Source organism: Festucalex cinctus, chromosome 1, assembly GCF_051991245.1.
Source record: "Festucalex cinctus isolate MCC-2025b chromosome 1, RoL_Fcin_1.0, whole genome shotgun sequence".
In the NCBI taxonomy this organism is placed as follows: domain Eukaryota; kingdom Metazoa; phylum Chordata; class Actinopteri; order Syngnathiformes; family Syngnathidae; genus Festucalex; species Festucalex cinctus.
In genome coordinates this window covers 36163353-36177499 of record NC_135411.1, presented here as the reverse complement: position 1 = coordinate 36177499, position 14147 = coordinate 36163353, and the positions used below count along the sequence as shown (strand labels likewise).

Genomic DNA, 14147 nt, shown 5'->3' with positions numbered 1-14147 from the left:
TGATAATAACACTACAACTGTGTCATGCTTTAAAAGAGAAACTTAGGAAACCAAACAGGAAACTCCAGTTGTAACAGGACATCATTTTCTTGCACTATTTTCTTTTCTTATACCTGCATGACCACCAAACAGACCTTAAGTATCATTCATTATGAATGCTGCGGGAAAAAAAAAAAAAAAAAAAAAAAAAAAAGGCATTAAATGACACTCATTGTTGTGGGGGAATCTGCTTTATTTGAAGTTGTATCATGCTCTTCTAAGTCACATGGATTCAGGACATCCAAACGTCTAAATGGGAATTAAAAAAAAGAAAAAAAAAGTTATTTTTTATAGGACTTTTGCAAAACAATCAAAAATTAACCTAATTCTGTACAACTTACACTTATGTTATTCCTGACCCACCACGTCACCAAAGCCTGCATGTGAAGATGGAAAATGTATTAGTATAGTATAAAGATACAAAAAAATAAAACTTACATAAACAGTGTACGGTGTTGGATCAGATATTAGGTTAACTTCATTTTATATCAGAAGTCTAACGCTCTTGAATCATCATTACCAAACAAGCAAGTATTATGAAGGCATACTTACATTTGAATGAACAGCCTCCACCATGTGCTGAGCCACGTGGTTGCAACGTGACGCTATTTCACCATGGCTTAGCTTTCAAATCTGGACAAAAATAAATAAAAAACAAAAAACATTAGGGTAAATTTTAACCATCTATATTAAATTGTGTCCGGATTACAACAAATTCCTTACCATAACATTTGGCAATTGATGCGGCCTCGTGGTCATGCTGACGCTATGAAACCAACCTACGCTTAAGTAAATTACGAATAATAACATAAAGAAAACATCATCTTACATTAATAGTAGAATATAAAAAGTAAATTAAATAATTTCCAGCCATTAAAGACATGCCTCCAAGAAGAAGCGGTCTAACCAGAGAAACCATGCTCAGCCCCAACCGCAATGATCCCGGATACGCACCCGGAAGTTCTTTATACATTTTCCGGCGCCTGTACTCGTCTCCTATTGGCTGGCGACTTCTGTCGGACTCCCCTCCTCCACTCCCGTGGCGCATCTATCGCGAAGTCCCTCCCCCTCAATTGGTTCACTTCAGGAAGCAAAAAGCTATCTGTCTGCATATGGCCCCAGCGCTGCCACAATGCTGTTTTTCGCTTCTTGATCAAACATTTCACAACGTTCGAGTAGAAAGCCAAATGACGTCTTGCATGGAGTGAACGGACATCAAAGAGCAGTCGTACCCTTTCGGTTTTCAGACCACAAACGATGGACTGGACAGTGAGCAGCCGGGCCCTGGTGTGTTGCATTTTGCTGTATTGCGCCGCTCTGCCACTCATGGTAAGAACTAGCTGACGAGTTTGTTCACAAATTCTCTCAATATTGCTAATATTGTAAGTGAAGAAAATATTCTTCAAAGTGAATTTGTTAGTACAGTAGTTTGTGACAGGCAGATGTATGCTATTGTTCGCCTGCGTTGCTGTATAAGCACTGAGCAGGTAATGATGTAGGCAACTTCTCACAACCTGACAAACGGAAAATGGCGTAATTGTAATGTGTTTGCTCGTGCGTGACTATTATGGGCATTAGGGCATATGTTGTTGGTATGACAATAATCATGTTGCTTGGTACCATCTATACTTGTAGTTAAAGTATAAAAACAAGCAGCATGTGTTTTTTGTTACCCTGTACGTTGATTAAATCATTTTGTGCATTCGCCACTCAGTCCAATAAGGTTCAGCTGTAATAAGAATCACGGTTTAATTTTTGACCAAAGGAGGCAGACTATGTATGATGGAGAAAGTATGATATACAAAGAGAACTTGCTAATATGCTGAAGATGCGGCAGAAGTGCGAAGAGCAATATAATTGGATTGTATAACAACAGAGGAAGTATCAACATTACTTCATGTTTTTAGAAGACATGACACTTTTCCACAGGAAGTCACTGAGACCATCACATTTTAGATCTCTGTTTTGTTTCAGTTAACTTCTCCTGGCATTTTTCTTGCGTTGTTAGTTTGCAGACTTTCTGAAGGATAATTAGCAAAGGGAATTTCTGTTGATAGAAACAGTTGTGTAGCACACTGAGACATCCCAGGTTCGAATCTAGCCTTGGGCCCTACTGTGGAGAATGAACTTTTTCTCCTCATACAGGTTTTCTCCGGAAGCGTCCTCACACATTCCAAAAGCTGTGCATTTTAGGTTAATTGAAAACGCCTATACAGACCTTTACACACTGCACTTGGTTACGTTGGGCACAGGTGGTGGCAGCACAGCGGGCAGGCCTCCCCCTATTTGGTGCTCATTGCTAAGCCACCGAACAGGAAATAGCCCTGTGCCTTCTCCCACTGGTTTGGAGCTAAAGTAGCCTGCTGCATGGCAGCATCCTATTCAAATGGTAGGGGAGATTTAGGCTTGCCCTTGAGATGCAGCTCCATTAATAAGTGCTGTTAGGCCAGGTGTACTTCAGGGGAGCAGGGAACAGGTTGACAGCCTGTTGGCAAGAGTTTACCCAAGCCTCAGGAGTTAAATTTCACCAAGGGTTGGATTGTTCACCTGTAAACATAAGTAAAAAATGAATAAATCCATTTTCTCGTACATGATGTTTCCACTGAAGATTAGAACATAACCAAAATGTCTTGCTGTTACAAAGTCTGAAATCACTCTGCCACTGCCTTTTGTATTGGGTGTGCTGAGATGTCGCAGCACGCTGCGCCCAAATCTGTCAAGTGTTTCAATTCAGGAACACGGTACCTGGTGCTAAGGTCGTCCCCTACTTCATACGCTACCATCCTCTGTAGCACGGCACTTTGTGAATGTATCCCGTGAGTAGTTGTTTATCTACTACTGTATATATGCCCGATGCGTGGCTCGTGAGCAGTCTCGGATGTACCCAAACTCTTACCTAAAGTCAACTGTGATAGGCACTATCTAGCTCACGTACACAATCTCTGTTAGAAAATTATGACACTTTTTATGTTCTGACTTTATAAAATCACTACTTTGTAATTTGAAATTCCCCCAAAACAGCTTGCAAAAATTCAACTTTATTGTGAAATAATGCATTTTTTTTGGAATAGAAGGCCATTTTCTCTAAATATTATGCCTTTAATTCTTGTAAAATTACAAACCTTATGTCTTAATTTTGCTACTTTATAATTCACAAAATAACATCTTTCATCTTGTACATGTTTTCTGTAAAGTATGACTTTAGTCTTGTAAAATTACAAACTTGTTTAATAAAATTATGAGTTTTTAATGTTAAACTTCTCGTAAAAAGTCTCTGAAAATAGGATTTTATTCTTGTAAAATCAGAACATTCTCTTACAATTTTGATATAATATATAATAATGAAGCTTAAAGCTTCAGTATTTCCGTTCATTCTTGTAATTCTATGCTATTATTCTTAGTAGTATTTATGTTGTGGTCTTTCCCTAATCCTCCTTAGTACAGGAAAGACCTGGATGTAACCAGCACACCTTGCAGCGCTAGTTTGAATAATCTTGAGTCAACAAGCTAGTTTAGCTAAGCAGATGAATAAATAGGCTTTATAACATCTTTCTTATCATTGTGCTATGATCTGCTACCCAAATTAAACTCAGCCACTGTTGAAGAATGTCGCAATAACCAACTGTTTTATTTCATACAGTACACCTGTGCTCTTTCAATATTGGGCTCAATGACTGTATGCGCCTCCATTGAAGTTTGTTGACTCTTACTGGTCACTTTGTCCTTGTAGTACAGTCACACTGGACAGGCTGCTTTTGTCACAAATAAATAAGTTGTGGTCTTTTGCTATCTTATCACAGCTGCAGATTGGCTGTGCTTTGACTAAGCGTGACCCTATGGGGGTCCGACATGTGACCCACACTCTGCTCAAACATCACCACGTTTCTGATAAACACACATACGCACCAGTGTTTGATATGTGCAAAAACAAATACATGGCGAAAATGTGAAAAGTGATAGCTTGATGATGACACGCACTTCATCTAAACAGGGATATTTTTCTGATCTTTTTATATATTTGCTCATGCAGATGCCTAAAATGTATTAAATATTAGCATGTTAAATGTCTGCCTCAGATTAGTGTCTGGTAATTACTTGAAGAAAGCTTAACACCCTTGGGATTCTCATCTTTACATAGGCCTCAAGGAAAACAGCCAGTTACTAATTTTTTCATATTACAGTTGTAGTGCAAGTGGTAACCAGTGGTAGTGTTGTTTTTCCACTTTTTTGGCCCCGTTGTTGTTTTTGCGAACAGCTCCAGGCTTTGCCCCACCATTTTCTTAGCACGGTGGCCCACCAGGCTAAGTCCCCCCCCCACCCCCAAATAAGAATTTTTAACATGTGAACAGTGAACACTGACTCCCCCCATCAATGAACTACAAATATAATCGCTGGAATTTTTTTTTTTTTTTTTGCCACCCTTAATTGCCCCAATTTCCCTCCTAATTCTGCTCCTCTGTGTTTACATAAAACGAGTCAAGAGTCCTAGGACATTTTTAGGCCTTTGCTTTGGCTGGTTTTACCTCAGTGCACTTGTTGAGCGCTTAATATCCTTGCAACCCGGTAGCATAGGATAGTTAAAGTCCTATTTCTGTCAATGAATTTGCAAATGGTACACTTTACACTAACTTTTGACAATAGCAGTTTTTTTATTTTGTTCCCCTAAAAATCTCGCCCAGCCATGGTCTGAAATGTACCACTTGATTTTATCCTCCGTTCAGGATGGTTGGCGATGCAGCTGCTGTGACACTTTACCCTGCTGGGAACACTGACGAGAGTGCTTGCGCTAAAGTCTGGCCCGATTCCAGAGGGGAAACTGAAAATCTCGGCCACTGGAGCCGCCCAGTTCTCCAATCTTATGAAATCTTATTACACAAGAAATGAATACCATTTTCGAGGTGGAATAGCAATTATTTCTGCATCATGTCTAGTTACAGATTAGATTACCCTTAAATGTTTTGTGCTATTATCCGTATGTTGTATCATCTGTGCTGCTTGAAAAGTCAGAAAACAGGATACTGTGAGCGCAGTATTTCCCGCACAATGGGAGCAGTCACAGGTGTACAATATTGACACAAATGCTTAAATAGGATGTAAGCTTATGGTAGGGCCTTTCATAGCAAAAATGTTTCCTCTCAGCTTTAATTTACAATGCTCTCCTTCATGTTTTATTGTTAAACTGACATGCATGACATAGCAAGGACATTTAAATAATATTGGCTTTATGTAATTGGAGTAATGGAACTCAAGAAGGTTAGCTCATCTGAACAGGTGGGTGCATTTGCACTCCATGATGGATTTAGCAGTTCCTGGGGGGTTTCTATGTGTTCATCATCATAAGAGCACTTGAAATCCGCCCTGCTCTGCCAGCTTCCCACCCATCAAAAGTGGCTAAATTGCTGAGATGAGTTTATTAGCAATTATCAGTTGGTAATCTGCATTATGTCCAAGGGGTTATTTGCACCCTCCCCCAGAAGACCATTCAAGGGGATTAGTGAGAGATCTCAATCAATACCGGCAAGATTCACCGGAACGACTGTCGTCTCTGCTCAGTTGTTCGTGGCATAGCAAAAATAAAAAAATAAAAAAAAAATAAGGTTTGACAGCACTAATACTTTTTTCTTCCCCGAATTAGACGTTCAAACCGGGCCTCCCATGAGGGTAAAAATAAGAATATGACATAGAAGCAGAGCTAACTTACAACCAGTAAAGCTTGGTTGTCAAAGCTGCATTTTCAGAATTCCAATAGCAGCTGGATGTAGCAACTCCTCTAAATCATCGTTCGTTGTAGAATAAGCCAAATCATATGATTGACCCGCCTGAGGAAGTCATCTTTTGTGGACTTTGTTTTAAGTATTTTAAGTATGATGGTGTCCCAATAAACTTGCACATTGTTAGCCTAACAGCATAATTACCTATGTTATTTTTAACTTACCGGTAACTGCAGGGATGAATTTCTTGCTGGAACTCCCTGACTGACAGGTTTTGTTTTTTTTTTCCTTTCTCTAAGGGGGGTCGGTTTAATTCCTCTTCAAACCACCGAGATGCAGAAAAAAATAATCCTTTTGGTACAGTTACACAGTACACACAATAAAATACAACAGGTCTTCTACATGCATTACATTTACTGTAACAAGTCATACATGAGAAACTAATTTTCATTGAAAATTCTTTTTTTTTTCAATGTGCAAAATAACAGTCAACAAAAGCACCAGTAACCCCAAACTCCATCTCCTAATATTTTCCCCTCATTTCCTCACATCTAAATGCAAAACCTCAATTTTAGCTACTTTTGAACATAGCAGAACTTTAAGGCTGTAAATAACATAAAATAACGAAAATAAGTCCAAATGACTCCTACATTGTGCACATTGAAATGGAATATACAGTACTTTGAAGATTACGTAAACTGTCGGTGGGTACTTTCCAGCCACTTATTTTTATTTGAATTTTCAAGAATTGTGAAAAAGAAACTGAATGGAAATGCCAGAAATTGGAAAAAGGCCCCAAATTCGCTAAAAAAAAGTTTTACGCTTGGATGGGGTGGCTTTTGAAGCATATTGAAAAAAGGAAAATGTGCATTTTGGCTAAGGAAACAGCTTTTGCGAATAAGCAACTATAAGATTGGATATACGTTGCACATTTTGACCAATACTATGTCACACGCACATTTGTAGTCACAATAAATGGCGGTTGATAAAGTAAGATATGTTTGGGGAGATGAAGAAACACAATTCTTTTTATAATTAATTAAAGAAAAATAACAATAATGCAACTTTAGATATATTGACATGAGCTCTCAATGTAAAGACACACTTCACTTACATGCGTGAGGAAAGCCAACAAGACAAACTACTTCCGTTCAGTCCGACAAAACAAATATTCCCACCCGGAACTCCTCATGGTCTCAACTTTCTGTGGGTGAATTATGTACCAGTACCCCTCACTACGTCATCTCATGGCGCATATTCGCAAAAGAAGAACAGATGGAAACGGGCTTAGGTCGCATGTCCGTTTTGCGCATTTTCTCAAGATTTGCTCAAAAATTTCAAAACATTTGGATGGAAACCTGACTATTTTTTATTTTTATTTTTTAAATTGCTTGGACACCCAGTTGCTTTACTTTATGACAGGAGGTGCAGCCTAGATAAATATCTATTTTGATCATGTAGCCATTGTTTTTTTTGTTTTTTTGCCTGAATTGTTCTTTTTCCCTGCGATTGGCTGGCAACCAGTTCAGGGTGTCCCCCGCCTACTGCCCATAGCCAGCTGAGATAGGCTCTAGCACCCCCGCGACCCTTGTGAGGAACAAGCGGTTCAGAAAATGGATGGCTGGATGGATGGATGTTCTTTTTCCCCCCCACACAGACAGTAGGGCTGGCAGACTCACAGCGGGTGGAGTCTGGGTTAACTTAATGGTTGGTTTGCGGCGCAAGCACACATGCGCATGTTGACGTGACGTCACTGAAATACACTGAGACGGAGCCACGGTGGACAGAACTCCGTTGAATACGCATAACTAAAATAATAAATATCGGTGGAAACAAATTAGCTACACAAGCACACTGGAACGATTCAGAAGCACGTTATTAGACTTGGTAACACTTGTAAATCTGATGTTAATAGATGCGTGTGTGATAGCCTGGCAGGTTATCTAACGTGCTTTTTTTGTTTTTGACAATTGCGTAGCTGTCATATTTTCATGACCGAAGCACCGGTCCCGAATCTTTTTTACCGGAACGTAGTCCTGGACCGTTCCAGCCCACTTCCACCTCTGTTTAACTGTCTCTGTATCAATGATTAATACCAATGTGCTTGCTAATGGCGCTTTTAGCTCTTATGGGGCTTTTCCATCGGACCGGTTCCACACCGAAGCGGCATTTTTTTTTGCCCCCGGATGTTCGCGTCTCCAGTTGACTTTTTCCTGGCCGAGCGGTTCCGTTGCATAAAGTGCTGTTTAGAACTAGGGATGCACGATATCGGTGGCAGATAATTATCGGCAATTATCGACCAATTTGACGTCAAACAGATAAACCAGATAATAGAGATATCTGCCGATAATTGGCAATTTGATTTCATACAGATAAACCAGATAATAAAGAAATCCAGCAATAATTATAGACATGCAACGTTGGTCCATCTGTTGTGGTTGTGGCTCATATTGATAACATTCAGCTTCATGGTGCTTTACATACATTGAAACGCTGTTGCTGGGTCCTGTGCGCCTCCCGATGACGTCGCATACCGTAGCTTCGCTACAGTAGTATGACGTCGTCAGCAAGCGTGCCAGCCACCAAACGAAGGACCCCAAAACAACGAGCAGAAGTAGACGCAGATGCGAGCCGCTCAAGGGAGAGGATGTGTATTTATTTATAATCACCTCGATTTCATGATTTAGCTAATTTTCGCATTGTGGTACTTTAAATGGATGAATTAATCAAATTAATTCGATTTATTGCCCAGCCCTACTGCACATATGCACATTAAAAAGAGTGATGATGATGATATGTTGAATCGGTAAGACAGCCAAATGAACAATTCTGAGCTCTCAGGAAAAAAAAAACATGTCTGAAAAAGTTTTGAAATGATTTACCTTGTTCTCATTTTTTAATACCAAAAACCTACCATTTGAGATACTTGATTGTGAGTCCCCTGGCCTGGATATCTGGCCTTATTCTCATTTCACTTGTAACACAGGAACTGTAGCATCAAGATGCCCCAGTTTTTAAAAGAAGCTTCAGTTGCACTTAATTACAGTTGAATATTTAGTTTGTTTCAAGATGTTAAGGATCATAAAAGTGATACTTCTGTCCCCCACTCCATATTTTCAGGTATTTTGCAATGCCGGCACAGTTTCGCTCCCTGAAAGCTTGCTCTTTGTGTCCACCCTGGATGGAAACTTGCATGCCGTGAGCAAGAAATCTGGGTCGATCAAATGGACGCTGAAAGAAGGTAAGAGCCACCATTGACTTTTTCTTTGTGTTGTCTAATCTACCTACCCAAAGACACCTATTTTCTTTTTGTTTTACCATCTATTTATTTGTATTGTATTGTTTATCGGGAGTAAAATGTATGAAAACATGTATGTGTGAGTGTCCAAAATTTTCATGGACAATTACATGTCTCCTGGAAGGTTGCACAAACGGATTAAGTCATAGGTACCAGTCGAAGAAAACAACTTTTAATACATGGTCTTATTTTTACTGACTCAACGTTTGGGTTCGTTTGCCCATGAATAAGTTTCCAGGATTACTACAGATGTTGTATTTGGGCTGCACTTGAGTAATGCTGCGAGATCTTCTGTTGACTCCGGAAAATGTACAATGATTAACTGAGAGGGGCAAATATAGCCTGCAGTCTAGGTCAAGTGGGCAAGGCCAAGCCAACATGGAGAGTTTTTGTGCTCATGGAGGCCCTGCATGCTGTGGACTTGCAATAGATAAGATAGACCTTGATAGATAGATGTGTTGTTGTAGTTGTACACTATTAGAATAAAAATAGCCTGACTCTTGAAGAACACAATCTTAGCCCCATCTCCAATTTGTTTACCTTTAATAAGTCATTGATTTTATTGCCATCATAAAACATTTTATAACTTTATGGGCAGTAGTTAAAGTAAGATTCTTAATTTACTTAGTTTGTAGTATGTATATGTGAAAAAAGAAGCTAATGACTAGGGCTGGGAATCTTAAACTGTCTCACGATTCGATTCGATTACGATTTTTGGGTCGACGATTCGATTCAGAATTGATTTTCGATTCTCGATTCAAACAATTTTCGATTCAAAATTATTTGATTGACAAATGATTTCTGCTTCAATTTATAGATATGCACAACATTGTCATGATCTATTCCAGTCTGCTTTGCAAGACAAAATGACAAATAGAGACATTAAAGTGTCTTTTTTTTGTTTAAACATTTATTAATTTTATATTTTAAGTGCCTTTTCCCACAAAAACAGCATGTGGGCTACAACTGCCTTTCCCCCTTCTTCTTCATTTCTAATTTAAATAAAATCGATTTTTGGATATTAATATTGATTCGATTAATAAATGAGAATCTCGATTCTTTTATGAATCGATTTTTTTTTGGCACACCCCTACTAACGGCTGCTATTAGTGAAATTTTACAATAAAGGACTCTGTCAGCAATTGAGTGGAATACAGTAAATGAGTACAGTAATGTGCGGTTAAAAGCGTACAGTAATGTGCGGTTAATGAGTCATGCGTCACACTTTCATTCATAACTGTCAGACAATTGTAAAAAGTAGTTTAATAGGTCAAAGATGACAATAATTATCACTGTGAATTGATGCCAGTCTTACATAGGCGGATCCCTCGACTTGTGACTTTTCAGAGCTTTTTTTTTTTTTTTTCATTTTTCATTTTTTATTTATTTATTTGTTTTTTTAATGTAAGCATTAAACTGAATTACACATTTGTGTATTTGACCAAGCCACATTAAATTTATCTTTCAAAAGTGTGCTCGCATATAATGTTAATGCAGAATGCCATACACAGGCTAATGTAACTAGCATCGATCTTGCAGTAAGTATAAACCTTTCAACTTGTCTTTGAACACAAAAGATTGCGACTAAGTGTGCAACTGTTTCAGATTTTGGTGTACAATTATAGTCTGAGAAAAAAAATGCGATTTTACAGTTAGTTATTTCTTATAGACATAAAAAAAGTCATATCATCATTCTTTGAAAGTATATATTTTTAACAACAATAAATGACTTGAAAATAATTTTTTTTTAAAAGTTGCTGCCTTTTAAGACAAATACAGTGTCACGTTTCAGTCTGTTTGGGTTTTTGTTTTATTTTGGTGAGTGTTGGTTGTTGGTGTTCCGGTCTTCTTCCCCAGTCTCGTTATGTTAACCTTGTCCACCTGCTTGTGTCTTCCCTTCCTGATGTGTAGTGCTGATTGGTTCCCCCTCCCTGCTGTGTCTCCCAGGTGTGTCCGGTTATTGTCATTAGTGTTGGTATAAGGGAGTGGTGTTTGTCTCACGCGGGTGTGGGAGCATTGTTTGCTGAATGTTTGCTGCTGGAATGTCTGCAGGGTGCTTGTCTACATGTTTAGTCACAGTGGTGTCTTTAGGGCCAAGTCTACCCAGTCTTTATCGCCAAAGTCTACCAAGTCTTCCACGCCAAGTCTACTAAGTCTTCCACGCCGAGTCTACTAAGTCTTCCACGCCGAGTCTACAAAGTCTTCCACGCCGAGTCTACAAAGTCTTCCACGCCGAGTCTACAAAGTCTTCCACGCCAAGTCTACAAAGTCTTCCACGCCAAGTCGTCAAGGTCTTCCACGCCAAGTCTACTAAGTCTTCAAAGTCAGCCACGCCAAGCCTTCGTCAGCCACGCCAAGTCTTCAACGTCAGCCACGCCAAGTCCTCAACGTCAGCCACGCCAAGTCTTCAACGTCAACCACGCCAAGTCTTCAACGTCAGCCACGCCAAGTCGTCAGTCAGCCACGCCAAGTCATCAAAGTCTTCCAAGTCTTCCACGTCACGCCAAGTCTTCCGCGTCACGCCAAGTCTTCTGCATCACACCAAGTCTTCTGCATCACGCCAAGTCTTCTGCATCACGCCAAGTCTTCTGCATCACGCCAAGTCTTCTGCATCACGTCAAGTCTTCTGCATCACGCCAAGTCTTCTGCATCACGCCAAGTCTTCTGCATCACGCCAAGTCTTCTGCATCACGCCAAGTCTTCTGCATCACGCCAAGTCTTCTGCATCACGCCAAGTCTTCTGCATCACGCCAAGTCTTCTGCCTCACGCCAAGTCTTCTGCCTCACGCCAAGTCTTCTGCCTCACGCCAAGCCTTCTGCCTCACGCCAAGCCTTCTGCCTCACGCCAAGCCTTCTGCCTCACGCCAAGCCTTCTGCCTCACGCCAAGCCTTCTGCCTCACGCCAAGTCTCTGCCTCACGCCAAGTCTCTGCCTCACGCCAAGTCTCTGCCTCACGCCAAGTCTCTGCCTCACGCCAAGTCTCTGCCTCACGCCAAGTCTCTGCCTCACGCCAAGTCTCTGCCTCACGCCAAGTCTCTGCATCACGCAACGCCAAGTCCTCGCCATGATCTGGGTACACGTCCAGCCCAGTCTTCTCCACTTCAGTCTCGTCCAGTCCTTCCCCACCACAGTCAATAAAGTCATGCTAGTTGCTGTCATTCCACTTTTCCCTGCCCGTTCATTCCGCCTCTGGGTCCGTCCATCACACCCCCTCCGTGACCAGAATGCTCCCACCAACCCGGACCCAGCGGAGGTTCCAAGTCCCCGTTGGCTTCAGGACCCCGTTCCGCGCCGGCCTCTCGTCCCCCGTTCCGGCTCCGCGCCGGCCTCTCGTCCCCGTTCCGGCTCCGCGCCGGACTCAGGACCTCGTTCCGGCTCCCCGCCGGACTCAGGACCTCGTTCCGGCTCCCCGCCGGACTCAGGACCTCGTTCCGGCTCCGCGCCGGCCTCAGGACCCCGTTCCGGCTCCGCGCCGGCCTCAGGACCCCGTTCCGGCTCCGCGCCGGCCTCAGGACCCCGTTCCGGCTCCGCGCCGGCCTCAGGACCCCGTTCCGGCGCCCCGCCGGCTCCAGGCCCTCGTCCTGGCACCTCGGCAGCCCAAGAATGCCACGCCTGTGCCGCTTCAGCCCCTGGCCTCTTTGCCTGTGCCGCTGCTGCCGCTTCAGCCCCTGGCCACTTCGTCGCTGCCGGTCCCGGATGCAACGCCTGTGCCGCTGCCGCCGCAGCCCATGGCCGCAACGCCTGTGCCGCTGCCTCCGCAGCCCCTGGCCGCTTCGCCTGCGCCGCTGCCTCCGCAGCCCCTGGCCGCTTCGCCTGCGCCGCTGCCGCCGCAGCCCCTGGCCGCTTCGCCTGCGCCGCTGCCGCCGCAGCCCCTGGCCGCTTCGCCTGCGCCGCTGCCGCCGCAGCCCCTGGCCGCTTCGCCTGCGCCGCTGCCGCCGCAGCCCCTGGCCGCTTCGCCTGCGCCGCTGCCGCCGCAGCCCCTGGCCGCTTCGCCTGCGCCGCTGCCGCCGCAGCCCCTGGCCGCTTCGCCTGCGCCGCTGCCGCCGCAGCCCCTGGCCGCTTCGCCTGCGCCGCTGCCGCCGCAGCCCCTGGCCGCTTCGCCTGCGCCGCTGCCGCCGCAGCCCCTGGCCGCTTCGCCTGCGCCGCTGCCGCCGCAGTCCCTGCCCGCTTCGCCTGCGCCGCTGCCGCCGCAGCCCTTGACCGCAACGCCTGCGCCGCTGCCTCCGCAGCCCCGGGCCGCAGCGCCTGTGCAGCCTAAGCCAATTGGCATCTCAGGTCCCCTCGTCACGGCAGAGTTGCCGCCTTCTCCCGCTTCCTCATCTCTGCCCCAAGTCAAGTCTCAAGTTTTCTCGTCACAGCCCCAGCCAAAGTCTCAAGTTTCCTCGTCTCTGCCCCAGGTCAAATCCCCAGTTTCCTCGTCTCTGCCCCAGCCAAAGTCCCCAGTTTCCTCGTCTCTGCCCCAGCCAAAGTCCCCAGTTTCCTCGTCTCTGCCCCAGCCAAAGTCCCCAGATTCCTCGTCTCTGCCCCAGCCAAAGTCCCCAGATTCCTCGTCTCTGCCCCAGCCAAAGTCCCCAGTTTCCTCGTCTCTTCCCCAGCCAGAGTCCCCAGCTTCCTCACCTCCGCCCCTGCCAAAGTCTCCGGTCTTGGAATCCGCCCTGGACAGCGCGGTAATGGCGGCCGACCCGGGACCCAGCGCCAGGCGGCGCAAGAGAAGGGCCCACCGCGGGAACCGGCCCTTGGCGGCGCCACCCCTGTTTTCGCCCCATGAGCCCGCAATAATGCCGCCTCCTGGGCCGCCCCCCGATCCAGAATTTATGGAGTTTTGTAAGGCAGTTTTTCGGCCCTTAATTAATTCATATTCGTACCCTGATTAGGGGCAGGGTTTAGCTCCCTTCCCGTCCCCGCCCTCCCCGTTTTGGCTTGTTTTTGTTTTAGGGACGTCTGGGAGCCGTCCCTTGGTGGGGGGGTACTGTCACGTTTCAGTCTGTTTGGGTTTTTGTTTTATTTTGGTGAGTGTTGGTTGTTGGTGTTCCGGTCTTCTTCCCCAGTCTCGTTATGTTAACCTTGTCCACCTGCTTGTGTCTTCCCTTCCTGATGTG

General features: G+C 44.1%; 1 protein-coding gene and 1 long non-coding RNA gene across 2 annotated transcripts in view; one reads left to right on the top strand and one right to left on the bottom strand.

Annotated features, from left to right (window-relative positions):
* Positions 1 to 211: 211 nt before the first annotated feature.
* On the bottom strand, positions 212 to 966 carry LOC144025503 (uncharacterized). The gene is made up of 4 exons (XR_013284902.1): positions 763 to 966; positions 592 to 672; positions 381 to 416; positions 212 to 288 (listed from the first exon to the last, which is right to left on the bottom strand). It is a non-coding gene; the product is annotated as an uncharacterized LOC144025503 (long non-coding RNA).
* A 159-nt stretch (positions 967 to 1125) lies between these two features.
* Positions 1126 to 14147, top strand: part of ern1 (endoplasmic reticulum to nucleus signaling 1) — a 30582-nt gene continuing 17560 nt past the window's right edge. Inside the window, exons 1-2 of the mRNA XM_077532966.1 lie at positions 1126 to 1368; positions 8871 to 8991. Coding sequence (XP_077389092.1) covers positions 1297 to 1368; positions 8871 to 8991 — 193 coding nt within the window. The 5' untranslated portion in view covers positions 1126 to 1296. The remainder of the gene's footprint in view (positions 1369 to 8870; positions 8992 to 14147) is intronic.